Source organism: Antechinus flavipes, chromosome 2 (assembly GCF_016432865.1).
Source record: "Antechinus flavipes isolate AdamAnt ecotype Samford, QLD, Australia chromosome 2, AdamAnt_v2, whole genome shotgun sequence".
NCBI classification, from domain to species: domain Eukaryota; kingdom Metazoa; phylum Chordata; class Mammalia; order Dasyuromorphia; family Dasyuridae; genus Antechinus; species Antechinus flavipes.
Window position 1 is genome coordinate 582414505 of NC_067399.1, and position 21042 is coordinate 582435546.

At 33.8% G+C, this 21042-nt stretch overlaps 1 protein-coding gene and 1 long non-coding RNA gene across 2 annotated transcripts in view; one reads left to right on the forward strand and one right to left on the reverse strand.

Annotated features, from left to right (window-relative positions):
• LOC127551550 (uncharacterized) overlaps positions 1-6627 on the forward strand; it is a 61554-nt gene extending 54927 nt beyond the window's left edge. The window contains exon 3 of the long non-coding RNA XR_007951120.1: positions 6302-6627. This is a non-coding gene — a long non-coding RNA (uncharacterized LOC127551550). The remainder of the gene's footprint in view (positions 1-6301) is intronic.
• Positions 1-21042, reverse strand: part of LOC127551549 (cilia- and flagella-associated protein 43-like) — a 150460-nt gene that overhangs the window by 48254 nt on the left and 81164 nt on the right. Inside the window, exons 20-22 of the mRNA XM_051981355.1 lie at positions 14947-15024; positions 10688-10813; positions 6761-6865 (exon numbers count right to left, since the gene is read on the reverse strand). Of these exons, the coding sequence (XP_051837315.1) occupies positions 6761-6865; positions 10688-10813; positions 14947-15024 (309 nt within the window). The remainder of the gene's footprint in view (positions 1-6760; positions 6866-10687; positions 10814-14946; positions 15025-21042) is intronic.

The following is a 21042-nucleotide window of genomic DNA, read 5'->3' on the forward strand; positions in this document are numbered from 1 at the left end:
TCAGCTAAGTTTTGAGATCAAGAAATAATAAAACAACATATAAAAATAGAAGAGAATGCAAGATATAAGAAAAACTACAGGTCTGGGAACATAAGAATGATTGGACTACTTGAAAGCTATGACCAAATAAAGAATCCTGACACAATAAAAGAAGAAATAGCTAAAGAAAATTGTCCTGAAGTGTTAGAACAAGAGGGAAAAGTGGAAATAGGGGGGAAAATCTGAACACCACCTTAAAAATATATGAAGATCATTACTAAATTTTGAAATCCCCAGATCAAAGAGAATATTTTACAAACATCCACAAAATCCAATTAAAATACATTGGAGCCACAATTAGAATCACACATGATCTATCAACAGCTACAATAAAAGATCACAGGTCTTGGAATACTACGTATCAAAAATAAAAAAAACTAGGATTGCAGCTGAAAATGCTATAGCCAGTAAAATTAAGCATAATCCCAAATGGGAAATAATGGATACTCAACAAACTGCCAGACTTTCAGAATTTTGTTGCCCAAAAATCCGAACTTAATAGAAAATTTGACATATAAGAGTCAAGAGAAATAAAAGGAAAACATACAATTTCAAGGAACTTAATAAGGACAAACTATATTTCAAGATGAAAGTATTAATCATTTGTCTGAAACTGTCATTAGTAATTGGATAGTTCAAAAGAAAGGTTGAGTATGAGTATGAATGTGATGTAATTCTAAAAAGCAAAATCATGTAGAAAAAGGATATGTCATATGAATGAGGTGCAAGAGTAAGAACTGACACAAAGGAAATAGTTGAGGGAGAAGGGATGATAGTTTTAAATCCTACTCATATTGGCAATAGATTAAAGAGAGAACCACCCATAAATATCTAGAAGGATATAAATACAAAGTTTTTCAAAATTTATAAAGAAATAAGGGAGGAAGAAATAGGATAAAGTGGTGAAAGATTAAGGGAAGTGAGATAAGGTGTGTAGATTAATAGTAATGGGAAAAAGATGGAGGAAAATGGTGGAGGGGGAATGGATATATAAAGGAGAGATCCTTGAGGGGAGTAAGTTAAGGGTGACTTCATAAACATATTAGAAGAGCAAAATAGCAAATTTAAATTCATCATATGCTTTCTCAATTGATAAATTGTCCCTGGATATGACAAAACAGTTTTCTAATAAAGAAATCAAAGTTGTTAATAACCATATGACAAATGCCCCAAATCACTAATAATTGGAGAAAAAAAATTAAAGCAAGTTTAATGTTCCACCATATTCCCACAAGGGATAAAAAACAAAAAGGAAAATAAATTCCTTTGAAGGAATTTAGGAAAAGAGATACTTTAGTGTACTATTGGTGACACTATAAATTGGTCCTGCCATTCTGGAAGGCAATTTGTTATGATGCCCCAAAAGTTACTAAATTGTGCATATCCTGTGATTCAGCAATACCACCATCTACTAGGTCTTTATTAATAAGTGATCAAAGAAAGAGCAAAAGGATCCATAAGTATAAAAAAATTTATAATAGAGTTTTTTGTGGTAGAAAAGAACTGGAAACTAAAAGGTTATTTATCATTTGGGTAATGATTGAATAATAATATAATAGCATATTAATGTAATACAATACCATTGAGCTGTAAAAATCACACCAGAAACAGTTTGAGAGAAACCTGAGAAGGTTTATATGAACCAATAAAGAATGAAGTAAACTGAATAAAGAAAACAATTTACTCAGTAACAGAATTGCAAATATAAACAATTTTAAAAACGTATGAACTCTGATCAACACAATAGTCATCATTCTAGAAGAATCATAATGAAATCAGAAACCATTTCTGATAGAAAGCTGATGGATTCAAGGTGTAGATTGAAGCATATGTTTTTTGGACATGGCCAATATTGGAATTAGTTTTGTTTGACTATTTGTTACAAGAACTATATTAGTCTTTTCTTTTAAGGAGGGGAGATGTGTGAGAAAGAGAAAATAGATTTTTCTTGATTTTAAAAAATAAAAATAATTTTAGTTTTTAAAGAATGAGCCACAGAAGAGGGAGGAAATTGGCTTGCATCAGTGTTGGCTTAGTTGAGATAATATAAAATAAAATTTTAGTGCATCAGGTAATGGATGTTGCATTTCAAAGAAACTGGCTTAATTTGTATTCCTTAAGCATAACAGTTCAACCTTATTCTCTATGCCTTAACACTGGCAGAGAATGCCCTCATATTGGGAATACTCTCTCTCTTCACTGCTATGATTTGGAATCTCTAGTTTCCTTTAAAGTCTAAATTAAGGTCATCTTCTATAAGAGATCTTTCTAGGCATACCCAATTATTAGTGCTTCCCTTCCCTCAAAATTACATCATATTTATTTATCAGTAATACATGTGGTGTTCCTCCCTTGTAAAATATGAACTCCTTGAAGTTAAGGATTACTATGTTTTTCCCTTTTGTAGGTCAATTGAATCATAAACTGAGTTCCTTCTGGAAGGCAAAGGAGCTAGCACTACATCCAAGGATCTCTTAGCCAGCTAAATTAAACATATTATATCAAGGGGAAAAATGTTCATTCAGTGAAATAGAAGGATCTCAAGCTTTCTTAAGAAGTAAATTGTTCTCTTTCTTCAGTTTACTTGATTCTGTATTGATTCATATAAGCCTTCTAGGTTTCTCTCAAACTGTTTCTGGCATAAGAATTAAACCAAAATTTTGATTTCTAATACTAAGACCCAGGAAAAGCATAAACAAGTAAAAAGGAAAAAGAAAACATAAGTATTTGAGCTAAACTATTTAAATCTCTATATTGGGAGATAATAATTATAATTCTTAAAACAATTTTATCACTAATAGTATAGCTAAGAGAAATTTAAGGGGATGACAGAAAAAATAAAGGATAAGAAAGGAGTACACTATAGAAAGAATGCAAGATAGAATTGCTAAATTTTTATTTCACATGAAGAGATATATGAAACACTTGTTACAGTGGAGAGTAAAATGGGAAGTTGAGTGATGTGCATCACTTGAACCTTACACTTTATCAGTATTGGCTCAAAGAGGAAATAATACATATAATCAGTTGAATATAGAAATCTATTTTACCCAAAAGGCAAGCAAAGTAGGAGGGGAGGATTTTATGTAAAGGATAGGACTGATAGCAGGGAGAGCAGGGTTAGGTGGTAGACAGAAGCAAAACACTGGTGAAGAGGGAAAGGGGGGGGGAAGAGAGAAAGAGAGAGACAGAGAGAGAGAGAGAGAGAGAGAGAGAGAGAGGAAAAGAAGGAAGAAAAATAGGATGGAAGGAAATACATAGTAATTATAACTGTGAATGTGAACAGGATGAACTCTTTCATAAAATGAAAGCAGAGAGAGTATGGATGAAAAAGCCAGTAACCTGCAACATAATGTTCACAAGAAACATACTTGAAACAGATAAACACACACGTTTGGAGAAGAATCTGTTATATTTCAGCTGAAGTAAAAAAAGAGATAGCAATCCTGGTCTCAAAGTACAAGCAAAAATAGACCTAATTAAAAGAGATAAAGAAAGAAATTACCTTTTGCTAAAAGATACCATAGATAATGAAGCAATATCAGTACTAAACATATATGCACCAAGTGGTATAGGATCCACATTTTTTAAAAAAATAATTTTTAATAGTATTTTATTTTTCCAAATACATGCAAAAATATTTTTTCCTACATTTATCTTTGCAAAACCTTGTGTACCAAATTTTCCTTCCTTTGCACCCTCCAAGACAGCAAGTAATCTAATATAGGTTAAACATATGCATTTCTTCTAAGCATATTTTCACATTTATCATGCTGTGCATGAAGAAAAAAATGGGGGAAAATGAAAAAGAAAAAACAAGCAAACAACAAAAAAGGTGATCCACATTCAGTCCCCATAGTGTCCTCTCTGGATGCAGATAACTCTCTCTCTATGACGAGACTGTTGGAATTGCCTTGAATCATCTCATTGTTGAAAAGAACCAAGTCTATCACAGTTGATCATCAACCAATCTTGATGCTATGTACAATGTTCTCTTGGTTCTACTCATTTCACTTAGCCTCAGTTCATGTAAGTTTCTCCAGGCCTTTCTGAAATCAGCCTGCTCATCATTTCTTATAGAATAATAATATTCCATCACAATCATATACAATAACTTATTCAATCATTCCCCAACTGATGTGCATTCACTCAGTTTCCAGTGAAAGAAAGCAATCTTTACAGCAAGTGTCTCTGATAAAGATCTCATTTCTCAAAAGCAAAACTGAGCCAAATTTATATTTATATTTATTTAATACAAGCCATCCCCATTTGATAAATGATAGTCAAAGGATATGAAGTCTTTTTTCAGATGAAGCAATCAAAGCCATTTATAGGCATATGAAGGAGTGCTCTAGAAAACTTTTAATTAGAGACATGAAAATTAAAATAACTCTTGAGATAACCACCTCACACCAAATAGACAAACTATGGAATATGACAAGCATGGAAAATTATAAATGTTGGAGAGGATGTGGGAAAATTGGAACACCAATGCACTGATGGTTGTGAATTGATCCAACCATTCTGGGGGAACAATTTGATCTATGCTCAAAGGGCAACCAAGTGTGCATACTCTTTGATCCAGCAGTACCACTACTGGATCTATATCCCAAAGAGATCATAAAAAGAGAAAAGGACCTTCATATGCAAAAATATTTATAGCAGCTCTTTTTATGTTGGCAAAATATTGGAAATTGAGGGGATGCCCATCAATTGGGGAACAGCTGAACAAGTTGTGTTATATGAATATAATAGAATACATTATTGTGCAGTAAGAAATGATCAACAAGCATATTTCAGAAAAATTTGGAAAGATTTGAATGAATGTAAAGTGAAATGAGCAGAACCAAAAAAACATTGTGAACAGTATCAGCAACATTGTGCGATGGTCAACTAAGAATGATTCAGATCTTGGCCACACAGTGATACGATACAAGTACAAAGTACTCAAGAAGAAAAATACTATCCATGTCCAGATAAGGAATTGATGTATTCAGAATGAAGATCAAAGCATATTTTTTCATACACTCTTCTTTTTTGTGTGTTTTTTCTTTTGATTTGTTATTTCATAATTGTTTCTTAATTTGTTTTTTCATAATTCTTTCATAATTGTGACTAATATGGAAATATATTTTACATGATAGCATATGTATAACCGATATTAAATTGCCTACCTGTTTAGGAAGGGGGAAGAATAGAAGGAGGGCGAGAATTTTGGAATTCAAAATCTTGTAAAAATGAATGCTAAAAATTGTCTTCACATGTAATTGAGGAAAAAATAAAATACTATTAAAAAAAGAAACTGAATCCCAAACAAGTTAAATGACTTGTCCATAATCACAGGGCCAGTAAGCAGAATTTGAGCAAAGGTCTTCAGCATTTTTAATTACTATACCATGTTGCCCTTAATAATAACTTATATTTTATAATATATTCCTTTAGCTTTATATTGCATTGAACCTATAACTATTGACCTATATAGCTAATGTTCTAATTTTTACAAAACGCTTTATGAAAATGATTCCCATGAAAATTGAGAGTATTGGTGAACATATGAAAAAGGAAGAGAGGCAGGCAAAACAGTATAGTTCTGATAGTCTGGTGTTAACTGTATGATTTTTCCCTACATGTTTCAGTGTTGTCTGAATCCTGCGTCTTATATAACAAACTGTGTTGCAAGTTCCCCAGATTCTTAGAAATAAAATATATCCATAGGTCAGATGACAATATCATAATCATATAATACCAACAACTGCATCCTGGGTGAATCCTGCTGAGTGCTTCTTTTCTGGGTATTTCTTTGTCAGATATGGATTTATGAGAAAGGGCCACTGTAAATAGCTTCTTAGTATACATAGGGATTGAAATAGTTTTCTGAGGGATGGGGAAATTTGTTGAACAATCTGGCCTAAAGAAGTAGTTGCAAGTGTTATCATGGAGAAGAAAAGAGAAAAAAATAAGGATATGTTGAGAGAGGTCCTAATGAATCAAAGGTTAAGGGGACAATGAAAAGGGCAACCATAAAAAGTAGTAGAAGTGTAATGTAACGCTCTGATGAAGTAATATTTTTATAATTCCTTTTTTTTTTTAATAATACAATTGAAGTTAAATGACTTGTCCAGGGTCACATAACTAGTAAGTGTAGAGGGTGGAACTCTGAAAAGGTGTACTTAAATCTAGGTCAGCAAGGTACTTAGTACTTAGTATGATGATGTAATGGTCGCACATGCTCAGTGTGCTGCAATGATGTAATGTTCTACAGCTGGCGCATGCTCAGTATGATGTAGTGATGCAATTGTACTGGAGTATTTAAAGGAAGTCACAGACTCAGACACAGAAGATTCTCTCTCAGCCACAGCTCTCAGCCACAGACACAAGAGAAGACACCAGATTCCAGGCTCCATCTCTGACCAGCCACAGGATACCTCTCCTGCCTCCTTCACTCCTCCTCTAAGACCAAGTCCTCCTCCAGAGAGCTAGCCTGGACATTACAAGTAAATAGTAAGTATCTGAGGCTGGATTTGAATTCAGGTCCTCCTGACTTTAGGGATGGTGCTCTATTATGCCATGTAGCCGCTCCCAATGGAGTAATGTTTTGATTTTGGAGGGCAAATCTTTTCAACAGTGAAAGGATTCTTACATTTTAAAACTTCAATGAATATGTATTATTTGTCATAATTGATTCTATTGATTACAAAGATAATATGTTAAAATTAATCACCTTAAGTGATCGTCCTTTTACGTTCATGGAGAGCCAGCATTCTTCTTTCAAAAGATACCATAAATATCTCTTAGCTAAGTTTCCCAATTGTGTTTCTTTTTTTATCTTTGAGAGAAAAAGCAAAAAGTTAATATTTCAAAATGGTCTAGCATGTAAAAGTCAATATTATTATTTGTATGAATACAATTTTAAAAATGATATATAAGTAATCATCTATAAGAAGTATTTCAGTTTTTTAATTGTTTTTATTGTTTTTGATCTTGTTCAGTTGTCATCTACTGATTTAAAAGTCATGTTTGACAATGGCAAAGATCCTGATTTGCCCTTTCCTTTTCTCACTTATTTTTCACTTGAAGAGCAAGGCAAATGAGATTAAATGCCTAGGGTCATACAGCTAGTGTCTGAAGCCAGATTTCAATTGATGAATATGAGGACGAGTCTTCCTGACTTCTGATCTGGTACTAATCATTGTGTCACTCAGCTGCCCTTTCTTAGCAAGGCTGGGTCTTAGGTGACAACACTTCTGGACCCATACCTTATAGACTTGCTAGTTCGATATGATTTACCTAACCTTGTGCTTTGCTGCCTTTGTCTTCAAAGGCTATGCTATAAAGAGTTATTGGAATAGGACTTTAGTAAAGATCTAATATAGACATTTTAAACAGATATAGATTTTGAGACCTTATACTGACTGGCCACGTTATTTTGGCATTTATGAATAATTCCAGATGTAAAATGTCTTCTTCCCATGTTATCCCAGTAGTCAGTGACATTCTTGGCATTGTACCATCTTAAAGTGTTGTCTATTGGAGCTCTAGTTGGTGAGGGGATGTGCCCAGTCATAAACCCAGTATACATCACAGGTGTACTTTACTCTTAGCTACAATGTAATGTAATGCTGCTACAGACCTCATACTTTATATTTTTCTATTTAGAAGAGTATGCCTTATCCACAGGGCTTTTATTTTAACATGCTGTGAGACAATCCTTTGTTAGAGATTCTTAAAAACCTGCCTATATGAAAGCTCATACATGCAAAAGTGGGTTGGATAAAAGGAATTCACACTGGTGATCTGCAAGTCCTTCAGCACCATGGAATATATGAACATAATTTATGACCATAGACTATATGTATTAGTTGAGTCCTATGATATTACCTCTGAGTTCTTCCTAAGTTAAAATTAACTGCATTTTATGTACTTTTTTTTTTTTTTTGGCTTTTCTCACAAAACAATGTGATAAAAGTGATGTATTATTGATATTTTAAAATAACTTTGACTTAGATATTTTAAAAAATAAGTAACAAAATGCCCCCAGTTGACTATGATTTGTGGAAATCTACAAATATATGGGAGGTTTTAACTGAACTGGCATCCACTAGATCATATTTGTTGTTTTTCTGTCATGTCCAACTCTTTATAACACATTTGGAGTTTCCTTAGCAGAGATACTAGAGTGGTTTGCCATTTCCTTTTCCTGCCATTTTACGGATGTGAAAACCAAGGTAAAGAGGATGAAGTAACTTGGCCAAGGTCATACAAGTAAGTATCTAAAGTCATATTTGAATTCAGGAAGATGAGTCTTCCTGATTATAGGTTTAGCACTCCATCCGCTATGCTCTCAAGCTGCCCCATTTTATCATATAGCACACATATAAACCTTCATCAAACATTTAAGGGCTTGGTTCAGGATGCAATATGTGGGAGGCATGAAATTTAGGAGAGATTTTACTTGTCTTTAAGGAATTTATTGTCTGATGGAGGGATAAGATATAAGCGTAGGTGCCTGTAATGTACAATATTATATAAGAAGTATTTTCAGAGAGTTGCAAAGCATATGAACAAAATGAGGTCCAAGGGAAAAATTGTTGCCAATAATCCCAGCATTACTGTATCATATTAAAGTTTATAAAATGCTTACCTTGCCACAATTATAAAATAGGAATAGCAAGTGTTATTATTTCCATTTTATAGATGAGGAAACATATTTACATAAAATAAATAACATGCCCATAGTGACAAAACTGTTGTCAGAACCAGCATTTGAATTTTGTTCTCTTGCCTCTAAGTCTAGCACACTTCCCACTTCATTACTTTGCTGAAGGATTCATGGATAAAGGAGGAGCATTTTAAGGAAGAGTAAAAATTCAGTAGGTAAAGAGAGCAAGAAAAGGCATCTGAGGCATAAGAACCAAGACACAGAGGAGGCAAACCCAGAGCTATTCAGAAGACAGAAACTAGTTAGAGCACAGATTATACATTTAGGGATGATATAAAACCAGAGAAGCAGAATAATGACAGATCCTGGAAGGCCTCAAGCCAAGGAAAGAAGCTCTAACTTTAGTCAGTAGGCAATGATAAATCATTAATGTTTTGTGTGTATGTGTGTTATTATTATTATTATTTTTTTTTTGGCAGATGAATGGTGTTACCATATGGATAATTAAGAACGATTACTCTGGCAGAAGTGTGAAGGATGAACTAGAAGAGGCAGAATAGAGAAAGGTAGAGTAAGAGCCTAAGTATAGCTAGCAGTGTGCCTTTATTTTTCTATATACATTTTAAATTCCAATACATTTTGAGATATTCAAATACATAAACAAGAGAATAAGAGAATGAAATGAATATACAAAAGGAAACAAAAATAGTTTCATATATATGTCTGCAAATTATTATTTATTATTAATTCTGACCCAAGAGATGATGCTGATTTTAACATAGTATCCACCTACATTATCTGTATGAGATTTTTTGACTTTATTTTGTCTGTAAGTTATATTTGTTGCTGATGTTGTCTTTAGCTATAAATCATACTTATAGTCGATGTATGGATTGTTCTTTTCAGTCCTACTTTCATGGTTCTGAATAATTTAACACTAATCTTAATATATTTTCTTGAATTCTCATACAATCTCCATTATTTCTTATGGTACAATAATAGTTTGTTACATTCCTATAATGTAACTAATTTAACTGTTAATACAGTAATTTGATATTTATTATTAAGAGTAGCATTATTTATAATAGTAAATATGCTACTCTTAATAAGCATTATTTATAATAGTAAAGCCTAGAATCATAGGCTTTACTATTATAAATAATGCTACTCTTAATATTATAAGATAGGTCTTTTTTCTCTATTAATGGTTTCTTTAGGCTTCTAGTTCCTATGTCAAAAGTACATACTTCTTATATCTTTTATTATATGACTCCATATTATTTTCCAAAAAAGGCTGGGACCAGTTCACATCTCCACCAATAATACAGTACCATGCTCATTCATTCATCCATTCATTCATTTTATTTATTTTTTGCCATGGTCACACCAACAATGAATTTTTTTCAACTTTTATTATCTTAGCCAAAATTGATGGCTATTAGATGAATTTTAATTTCATTTTATGTCATCTGGCATAAATAAGAAACTTAAAACTTGAAGAGTTTTCTTTGGAATTTCAAAGCTTGAGAGTCTCTGGATTCTGAACCCCTTTGGATTTACATATTCTAAGATCAAATGGTCTCTTCCTCCCCCCAAAAGTTCCTAGCACTTTATAGTAGAAACCAGTTCCTCCCTGTTAGAGACAATCAGTTCTAGAAAATAATTCTCCCCCCCACTCCCACCCCCGTTTGTTTCTTTACCTTTTGGAGAATGAAATTATCATGAAAATTTGCCTTATTCTGCCACCATTTAGTGCTGATTATCCACTCAAAGATACAGAGAACATCCTATTCTCTTTTGTAGCTTCTCTTGCATTGTCCAGTATTATACACAAAATAATGTTTAGTAAATATTGATTAAATAAATGAAGCAATTTTTACATCATATATTTGCATGTATGCATATATATGGGGAAAGCTCTTATTTCACTCTTTCTTTTTTTATATCTATGAATTTAAACAATGCTGCTTCAAGCAAATTCTCACATACCCTTTCCACTTCTTCTTCACCTTCATCAAAAAGCTTTTGCATTTCTTCAACATCCAGACTGAATTCCTTTTGCTCTAGTTGTGAAATCTCAGGTGCCTTTTCATTTTCATCCATCATATACTGAATCTAAAGTAGATAGAAAATAATGAACAAGTAAATAACATCAGCCTCAGCCCTCAGATTCACTGGGCAAAAGTCAATACCAGTACTATTTCCTATTGCCAGGATCTAATCATTAAGGTTAGTTGAATTTTAACTTTTTTTTCCTATTAAAAAATAAAACAAACAAACAAGCAGGATAGATAGAACAAAGGAAGACAGAAAAGGAAAATAAAAATAAAACAGAACAGAACAGAAGAGAATACTTTTATGTGCCCAGTAGAACACCAAGGAGGATTCAAAATGTATAACAATAAATTTCCATTTCAAGAATGGATATATCATAGTAGAATAAATTATATTCATGAGTGTCCATCTTTCCTTTGTTTCCTTGTAAATTGTTTTTTTGTTCTCTGCTGTTCACCTTTAAAACTTTATTCTTTTTTTCTCCTTTCATCCCTCTCCATCTCCTCCAAACAGGCTATAGTTAAATAGATATTTATATATACATATATAGATATATACATATACATATGTATACACTTATGCACATACATAGACATATACATTCATATTCACTCACAGACTCACACTACATATATACATAGAGCTACATATATCCATATCTGCATATAATCAGATACATATATATCCTCATGCATTTATCCATATGTCAACATGCATCTAAAACAAAATTAGTTTGGCTGATATGTAATGTAGATTTCTCTTTTGATTAAATCTTTTAAATTTGACTTTATCTAAGATCAGTGACTACTAGTTGTATTTTTTTTTCTAATAAATTCTGCTCCTGATCTTCTGTTGTAATGTTCATATATATCTCGTTTTCTATCCCTGCTAACTCTTCTTAACTGCTTCTTAACTTGCCTTACAATATTACTTAACCTCCTTCCATCCGTGGATTCCTTCCTTGTCCTCTTCCACTGTTTGCTTTCTCCTCTCCCCATCCTTTCTCCTTTATTTCTTTATAGATTTTGGAAGGTGTTATACATGGCATATATGTAGTGTTGCCTATTTAACCCATTCCTGATGTAAGTAGGTTTTCAGTACTATGAGCCTTTCTCCCTCCTCTAATGCTTCTGTGTCTCTTCTTCCTCTGCACCTCATTTGTCTAACAATTATTATTTTTTATCTTTTCCTAGAAGGTTTTGCAAGTTAAGAGTCAGATAATACTCAACACTGCTACAACATTTCTTTTGAGCTACCAAATTACTGATGTCAATTTTAAACATATGGTACACATTTCCATGTAAAGAACATAAACAATCTGTCCATGTTAAGTTCCTTAAAATTAATCTTAGATGTTGACTTTTACATGTTAAATTTTCTATTGAGTTTGGGTTTGGTTGAAAGTTAGTTCTGAAAATCTGCAAGTTCGTTGAATATCTCTTTTTTTATTCAATGTAATAAATAATTTTTCTGGATATATTTTTGGCTGTAGGTCAGTTCTTTTGATTGCCAGAATATATGCCTCTAGGCTCTATGGTCTTTTGTTGTGGCTGCTGCTAAGTCCTGTACAATTCTAATTGTAGCTCTAGCATATTTGAATTGTTATTATTTCTTGCAAAATTTTCTCTTTGATCTCTGGGGCTTTTGAAATTTGACAATAATATTTCTATGTGTTTTTCATAAAGTATCTTTTTGAAGTAGTGATCAGTGGATTTTTTCTATTTCTACTTTTCCCTTATGTTTTATCACCGTAGTACAATTTTCTTGGATTATTTTTTGCTTTATTGTATCAAGGTTCTTTTTTTTTTTGGTCACAATTTTCAGGTAGTCCAATTATTCTTATATTTTCAGCTCTTGATCTGTACTCTAGATCTGAGGTTTTGCTTATAATATGTTTCACATTTTATTCTATTTTTTCATTCTTTATATTCTATTTTGTTATTTCTTGGTCTCCTATAACGTCACTAATTTCCCCTTGTCCAATTCTAATTTTCAGAGTTATTTTTGTCTTTTAAATTCTGTATTTCCTTTTCTAGTTGAGTAACTTCCCTCCCTCTCTTCCCCGCCCCCCTCCAAATCATCTTCTTTTTCTTGCATAGTTTTTATTTTAATTTTAATTTTATTATTTTAGTTTTTCTTCAGTGTCTCTCATTTGAGTTTAAAATTCTCTTTTGGGTCACCTGAAGCGGGGAGATACATGCAGGTTAAAGGTAAAAGGTTGGAGCAAAATCTACTATGCTTCAGGTGAAGTCAAAAAAGCAGGGGTAGCCATCCTGATCTCAGATCAAGCTAAAGCAAAAATTGATCTAATTAAAAGAGATAAGGAAGGGCACTATATCTTGCTAAAGGGTAGCTTGGATAATGAAGCAATATCAATATTAAACATATATGCACCAAGTGGTGTAGCATCTAAATTCTTAAAAGAGAAATTAAGAGAGCTGCAAGAAGAAATAGACAGCAAAACTATAATAGTGGGAGATCTCAACCTTGTACTCTCAGAATTAGATAAATCAAACCACAAAATAAATAAGAAAGAAGTCAAAGAGGTAAATAGAATACTAGAAAAATTAGATATGATAGATCTCTGGAGAAAATGTAACGGAGACAGAAAGGAGTACACTTTCTTTTCAGCAGTTCATGGAACCTATACAAAAATTGACCATATATTAGGACATAAAAACTTCAAACTCAAATGCAGTAAGGCAGAAATAGTAAATGCATCCTTTTCAGACCACATTGCAATGAAAATTACATTCAATAAAAAGCCAGGGAAAAGTAGACCAAAAATTCTCTTTTGGGTTCTTCCGTAAATTTTGGACAGGGAGCCATTTAACATCAGAGTTTGGGATAGAAGCAGCTTTTTTTTTTTTTTTTTAAACTTCTTTGTCCTTCTCTAAAGATGAATCCCAGTTTTCCCTATTCCCAAAGTAAGTTTCTATGGGTGGGTTCTTCTTTACTGGTTCATTTTTTAAAAATGAGAAGTATTAGTTTAAGAACCTCTGTGGGGTGAGGGGATGACATCTCTCAATTTCAGCTCTCTCTTCTGATCAGGAACCCCAAACCAAAAACTCCCCCCCACACACACAAGTCCCCACAGCCAGCAGTGGGTCTGCCCCCTACCTCTACACTTACAGGGTGTGTGGTTCCTTCTCCCCTAGGGTCCCATCTCTGCAGCACAGCACAGCCTGGCATTCCCAATCAGCCAAGGTTCTTTCAGCCTCCACACACTGTCCAGGTGTGAAAGTTCCTGTGATTCTGCAGAGGCTCCAGCCACCCCAGCTAGCCCAAAGCTCCCCCCTGGGTGTTTCTACTGAGCTGGCCTGGAGGTGTTTCACTTTACCCAAATTAATCCCTGCCTGGGAGTTATCTTTGGCTCCTTTTGGGTTGTGCCAGGAGGATCCGTTCTATCCCAAGTCTTCTTTGTGTTAAACCAGTCTATGTTTGCCCCGAGGCACAAATTTGTTCTGTTTCTGCAGGAAATCTGGAAAGCTTGAATTTTACTGATTTACTCCTTCATTTTTTAGAATCCTCCAGAATTCTAATTACTTGAGATTATGACTGCCTATTAATTACAATACATCTCTCTATGAATACACATGTTCAGTTTAATTGCCAAAGAATCTTTTAATTCTGCTATATTTCTATGTGTAGTATGTTGATTTTTTTTCCCCTGAGGCAATTGAGGTTAAGTGACTTGCCCAGGCTCACATAGCCAGGAAGTATTAAGTGTCTGAGATCAGATTTGAACTCAGGTCTTCCTTACTTCAGGGCTGGTGCTCTAACCACTACACTGCCTATCTGCTCTTAATTGATTTTTTTTAAAAGAAAATCAATTTTTTCCCAGCTTTTTAAAGTCTCTTCTCCAATAAAGAAACCTAGAAGACAATATAGTTTAATATATTTGTTCCAGAGAATTCCTCTAAACACTTTACTAAAAAAGTATGATTTTTTCATTTCCCCACATATTTTGCTCTTTTTTTCTCTCATCCTTGATATTGATAGAGCACTCATTGTGTTACATTCTCAGCTAAATGCATTGTAACTTACTTAGAATACAGCAGAAAATTGAGTTTGCAAACATCAAAGGGAGAATAGCTGAGTAGCATACATATCTGCCACATTATACAACTAAATAGAAAATATCACTTGAGACTATAAGCATATTTTATTAGAGTATGAAGCATAATACTTACAGTTCTATTCAAAATTTTGATTCCTTCTTTTAATATCTTCTTTTTTTGACTAAATTCTTTAGTCTCTCTTATGATGGCCTGAAACATCAATCAATCAATTAAAAGCATTTATCAAGCACCCACTTACTATCAACTACTTACTAGGGACCAGGGATACAAATAATTAAATAATCCTTGTTCACAAGGAGTTTATGTCCTAATGGCAAGACACAAGTACATCTGTATAAGGTTGTATAGAATCATTATAAATAGAATACATATAACTAGATATAAAATAGAGAGGGAAGACACTAATATTTGGGGTAGAGGGAATCAAGAAAAAGCTTCATGTAGATAGTGGTGCTTGATTTACAACTTTTTTAGGGGGAGTGGGCAATTGGGGTTAAGTGACTTGCCCAGGGTCACACAGCTAGGAAGTATTAAGTGTCTGAGGCCAGATTTGAACTCAGGTCCTCCTGACTCCAGGGCCAATACTCCATCCCCTGCACCATCTAGCTGATCCCTTTGATTTACATCTTGAAAGAAAAGAGAGATTCTTAGAAGTGAAGGTAAATACATTCCAGGCATGGGCAATAGCCAGTGCAAAGAGACACAAATAGGAGATGGAGAGCTATGAGTAGGTGGTGAAAGAGCCTTCAGTTAATCTGTGTAAGTAGAGAAAAGGGGTCAGATACAAGCAATGTTATGGGAAAATGGCAAATTTTGTATAGTATAATAAGAAAGAGTGGGGAGGTAAAGATAATGATGAGGTTATATACATGGAAGACTGGAAGAATGGTAGTTCCTTCAACAGAAATAGAGGCGTTTGGAAGAAAGATGAGTTTTTGGGGAAAAGAAAATGAGTTCTGTTTTGGCCTGTAATGTCTGAAATGTTTCTGAAATACTGGTTTGAAAGGTGAGCTGAGGGGAACACTCAAGATTTGGGAGTATGTGTGATGAAGATTAAGAAGAAAGACAAGAGAAAGAAGATAGAAGTGGCATTTGAAAAATACAGAGAAGAAGCATATTGAGGGTGAGGGGAGATGGTCAACAGTGTCAGATACATTGTAAAGGTAAAGGAAGGATTAAAAACTGAGGAAAACCAGCTATTGGATCTGATAAGATAGCATGTCACAAACACAATATTTACAAAACAATAATAGTGAAATATAACTACAAAGTATATTTTAGAAGCACCACTTATCAAAATGAACACATACTACTAATAAATAAGATTATAAACTGCAGGTGAAGGTAAGTCACTATAACAGCAGCTTGTTCCATTCTAGTCTGTGCTTTCCATGTAGATTTGCATATACCTATGCATTTCAATATGCATATATCTATTTGATATTGATAAATCATAAAGGGTCTCTGTCTTCAAGTCTCTTTGAGTCCCTCTTAGAGTCTGACTCTAACCTCTTAAATACTCTATTACAATTAAATCCATTCATTATACGGAGTATAAGCCAATCATTATATCACTAGATATAATGTTGTAATTTGTTGTAAGATTAAATCATTCATACTGAACTAGAGAACTATAAATCACCATGCTAAACTAGATAACCATTGTCTTATCAGTTCTGCTGAGTTAACACCTCGTTGTAAGAATCTTTGCCTCAAGTATATTTCTCCAGAGTCCATTATATTGGATGAAATTATTGTTTTTATAATTTGTTGTTTCCACTCACTCATTCTTCAGGATTAAATTTAGGTTCCAATTAATTTTTGGTCGATTTACCATGGCTCTTTACTACATATAATTTTTATTGCATCATTATCTGAAAAGGATATTTTATTATTTCTGCCTTTCTGCCTTTGATTTTGAAGTTTTTATGCCCTAGGACATGGTCAATTTTTGTGTAAATGCCATACACTGCTGAGAAAAAAATATATTCCCTTCTATCCCCCATTCAAAATTTTCCAAAGGTCTATCATACATAAAAAAACTCTATTCACTTCCTTCTTTCTTGTTTATTTTGTGTTTAGATTTATCTAGTTCTGAAAAAGGGAGGTTGTGATCCCTACTAGCATAGATTTTTTGTCTATTTCTTCTTGCAATTCATTTAACTTCTCCTACAGGAATGTGGATGCATATTATACCACTTGGTGAATATATATTTAGTATTGCTATTACTTTATTATCTATTGTACCCTTTAGAAAGATGTAGTTTTCTTTCTTAATTAGATATATGTTTGCTTTTGCTTGATTTGAGATCAGGATCCCTACACCTACTTTTTTATCTTCAGCTAAAGTATAATACATTATGTTCTAGTCTTTTACCTTTACTCTGCTTCAAATATGTTTCTTGTAAACAACCTATTATAGGATTTCTGGCTTTTAATCCTTTATCTGCTTCCATTTTATGGGAGAATTCATCCCATTCACATTCACAGCAAAGATTACTAATTTTGTATTTCCCACTATCATATTTTTCCCAAGTTATATTTTCCCCTCTCCTTTTAACCTTTCTTTACTCATCAATGTTTTGCTTCTGACCACTCTTTATCTAGTTTCCCTTTTTTTCTATCTCTTCCCTCTTTCTTATCCTTTCCCCCTTCTACTTCTGTTCTCCCTTCTATTACCCTCTTCCTTTCCTTTCTCATTTCCCCTTCTGCTTCCCATTTCTACTTTGAGCCAAATCTGATGAGACTGAGGTTCAACCAATGCTCATCTCCCTTCCTTCTTTCTCTCTACTATTTTAGGTCTTTTGTGACTCTTCTGTGACACCATTTACCCCATTTTACTTTCCCTTTCCTTTTCTCCCAATACAATCCCCTATCCACCCCTAATTTTTTATATTGTCATATTAAAGTCAACTTATACCTATAACCTCTGTCTTAAGTTTATGCCTTTTAATTGCCCTGCCTAAGATCCAGTTCTCGAGAGTTACAAGTATCATCTTCCCATGTAGGGATGTAAACATTTTAACCTTTAAAAATGTAGTCTTTTTTCTTTCTTGTATACCTTTTTATGCTTCTCTTGAGTCTTGTATTTGAAGATCATATTTTCTATTCAGTATTTTCATCAGAAATGATTGAAGTTCTCCAATGTCATTGAATATCTTTTCCCCTGAAAGATGATGCTTAATGTTGCTGGATAATTAATTATTGGTTATAATCCAAGCTTCTTTGCCTTCTAAAATATCATATTTCCAGTCTTCCAATCCTTTAATATGGAAGCTACTAAGTGCTGTGTAATCCTGATTTTGACTCCTTGATATTTGAATTATTTTTTTCCTGACTACTTGCAGTATTTTCCTCTTCATCTGATAATTCTGCAATTTAGGTACTATATTCCTTGGAGTTTTTATTTTGGAGTCTATTTCAGAAGGTGATAGGTAAATTGGACTATTTTACCCTCTGGATCCAGGATATCAGGGCAGTTTTCCTTGATGATTTCTTGAAAGATGTTGTCCAGACTCTTATTTTCATTGTGGCTTTCAGGTAGTCCAATAATACTTAGATGCCTTTCTTGGATCTATTTTCCAGGTCAGTTGTTTATCCAATGAGGTACTTTACATTTTCTTCTATTTAAAATTTTTTTTCAACTTTTGTTTGACCAATTCTTGATGTTTTATTGAGTCACTTCCATTTGTCCAATACAAATTTTTGGTGAATTATTTTCTATAGTTAACCTTTTTTTTTTTTTTTTTTAACCTCCTTTTGCATTTGTCTAACTGTACTTTTAAATGATTTGTTTCATTCAGTAGATTTTTTTCCATTTTGCCAATTCTACTTTTTATGTTGTTTTCTTTTTCCATTTTGCCAAATTTATTTTTTAATAAGTTGTTTTCTTCTATATATATATATATTTTTTTTTTCTATTTTGTCACATTTATTTTTGAGGAGTTGTTTTGTTCAGTCAAGCTGTAGTTTTTCTCTCCAAAATATCATAACTCTACTATATAACTCTCATTTCTTTTCTCCATTGTTCATCTATCTCTCTTTTAAGATCCTGCTTTGAACTCTTCCAAGAGAGCCTTTTGAGCTGGACATTCATACATATCTCCCTTTGAGGCTTCATCTGCAGCCATTTTGCCTTTGCTGTCCTCTTCTGGGTTTGTGTTCTGATCTTCCCTGTCTCCATAGTGTTCTCTTTGGTCAGAGTTCTTTTTGCTTTTTTGCTTATTTTTAAAAGTTGAGGTCTGCTCCCTAGGGCACAGAGGAGATTTTCCCAAGCTTCCTCTGTAAGGTGACAGGGGCTTCTCTCATTGACTTCACTGGAGCTGAAGATGCTGTAGAGTTCCCCACTGGGCTGGGTGAGCCTGGCCAACTTCTGCCTGTTATGCTGGGGTTCAGGGGCTCACAATTTGCTTTCTGTAGTTGCATTGTTGTTCTCACAGCTGGTCTGCTGATCCCCTGGCCAATGCTGCTATATTTTGGCCAAGAGCCTCCTGCTTTCCTTTACCCCTCCTGGGCATCCTCTGTACTGGTCTGCATTCCCTTCTGCCCAAATGAGACTGAATTTTCTTGAAGTTTTTCCAGATATCTTAGGTTGGAGAATATTTGTGGGTTCTGTAACTCCAAAATCTGTTCTTGTGTTAATTCTGAGGAAAGCTAGAGAGAGCTCAGGCAATGTCCTATCTACTCTCTGTCATCTGCACTGGCAAGATGACCTGCATCAGGGCAGTTTTCCTTGATGGAAAACTTACCTGCACTCTGCAAAAGGCTTAATTTCAAACCTTGTAGTATGTGATCTTGGTAAAGAAAATGAACTTTTCTGACCCTTATTTTTCTAATCTATTAAAAAATGTAGGTTGGCAAAGAAATCATAAAAAGGTAAAAAAGGTAAAATCATAAAAAAGGTAAAAAATAAAAAGTACCACATGTACTTTTATTTGTAGCAAGAATAGTGGCAAGAAACTGGAAACTGAGTGGATGCCTATCAGTTGGGGAATGGCTGAATAAACTATGGTATATGAATGTTATGGAATATTATTGTTCTATAAGAAACGATCAGGAGGATGATTTTAGAGAGCTTCTTACATGAACTGATGCTAAGTGAAGTGAATAGAACCAGGAGATCATTGTACACAGCAACAATATTATGTAATGATCAAATGTGTTGGATGTTGTTCTTTTCAACTATGAGGTGATTTCAGGCCATTTCAATAGACTTGTGATAGAGAGAGCCATATGCATCCATAGAGAGAGAGAGAGAGAGACATTGTGGGGATTGAATGTGGGTCACAACATAGTATTTTCACCTTTTTTTGTTTGCATATTTGTTTTTTTTCCTTTTTTCCCTTTTGATCTGATTTTTCTTGTGTAGCCTGATAAATGTGGAAACAGAAGAATTGAACATATTTAATCTATATTGGATTATATGCTGTCTAGGGAAAGGTAGGGAGGTAGAAAAATTTGTAACATGAGGTTTTGTAAGGGAGAATGTTTAAAACTAACTTCGCATGCATTTTGAAAATAAAAAGCTGTTATTATTTTTAAAAGCTTAAATCAAGTGTTAACAACATTCAGGTTGTTAAAAGGGAAGTTTTTGGTCATATTAAAATGTGGATTAGACTCTAGATAATTGGGGTAGAGAGAAGAAAGACATGATTGAGTTTGTAGTGTTGTGCTACAGTTCTCTTTTATTGTCCTGACTCAGTTTCTTTAAATTGTTCTGCCTTGGTTTTCCTGAATTCTTCTGCCTCAGTTCCAAATTGTCCTGCAACACTACCCCTCCTTCCTAATCATGAAGATCCAGATAAGGAGAAAGACCTTCTATCTTAGGCATCATCAATCATAATGTTGGGTGCCTCTCCCTATTCTCTAATTCCAATTATCAGATGTCCCCCATGCCTCCCCCTACCCTGTCAGAACTGGATTGTTAGTTCCGTGTTCCCACTCTCAGTGCTTTAACCCCATTCTTGCCTTGGTCTACCCCTGTATCTGAGCTGTGTGTGTGTGTGTGTGTGTGTGTGTAACATTGAGAACTCATATTGTTGCTTTCTTTCTTGGAGACAATAGTCTCATTCAGCCCTGGGACCAAACCATGAATCCATTTGGTCCCAGTAAATCTCTCCCTTTCAAATAAAATATTATAACTCTATAATCTCTGTCTTGCCTCAGTTTCTCCCGCATTATGCTAGATTGTAAAGAGGCAATGGAAAT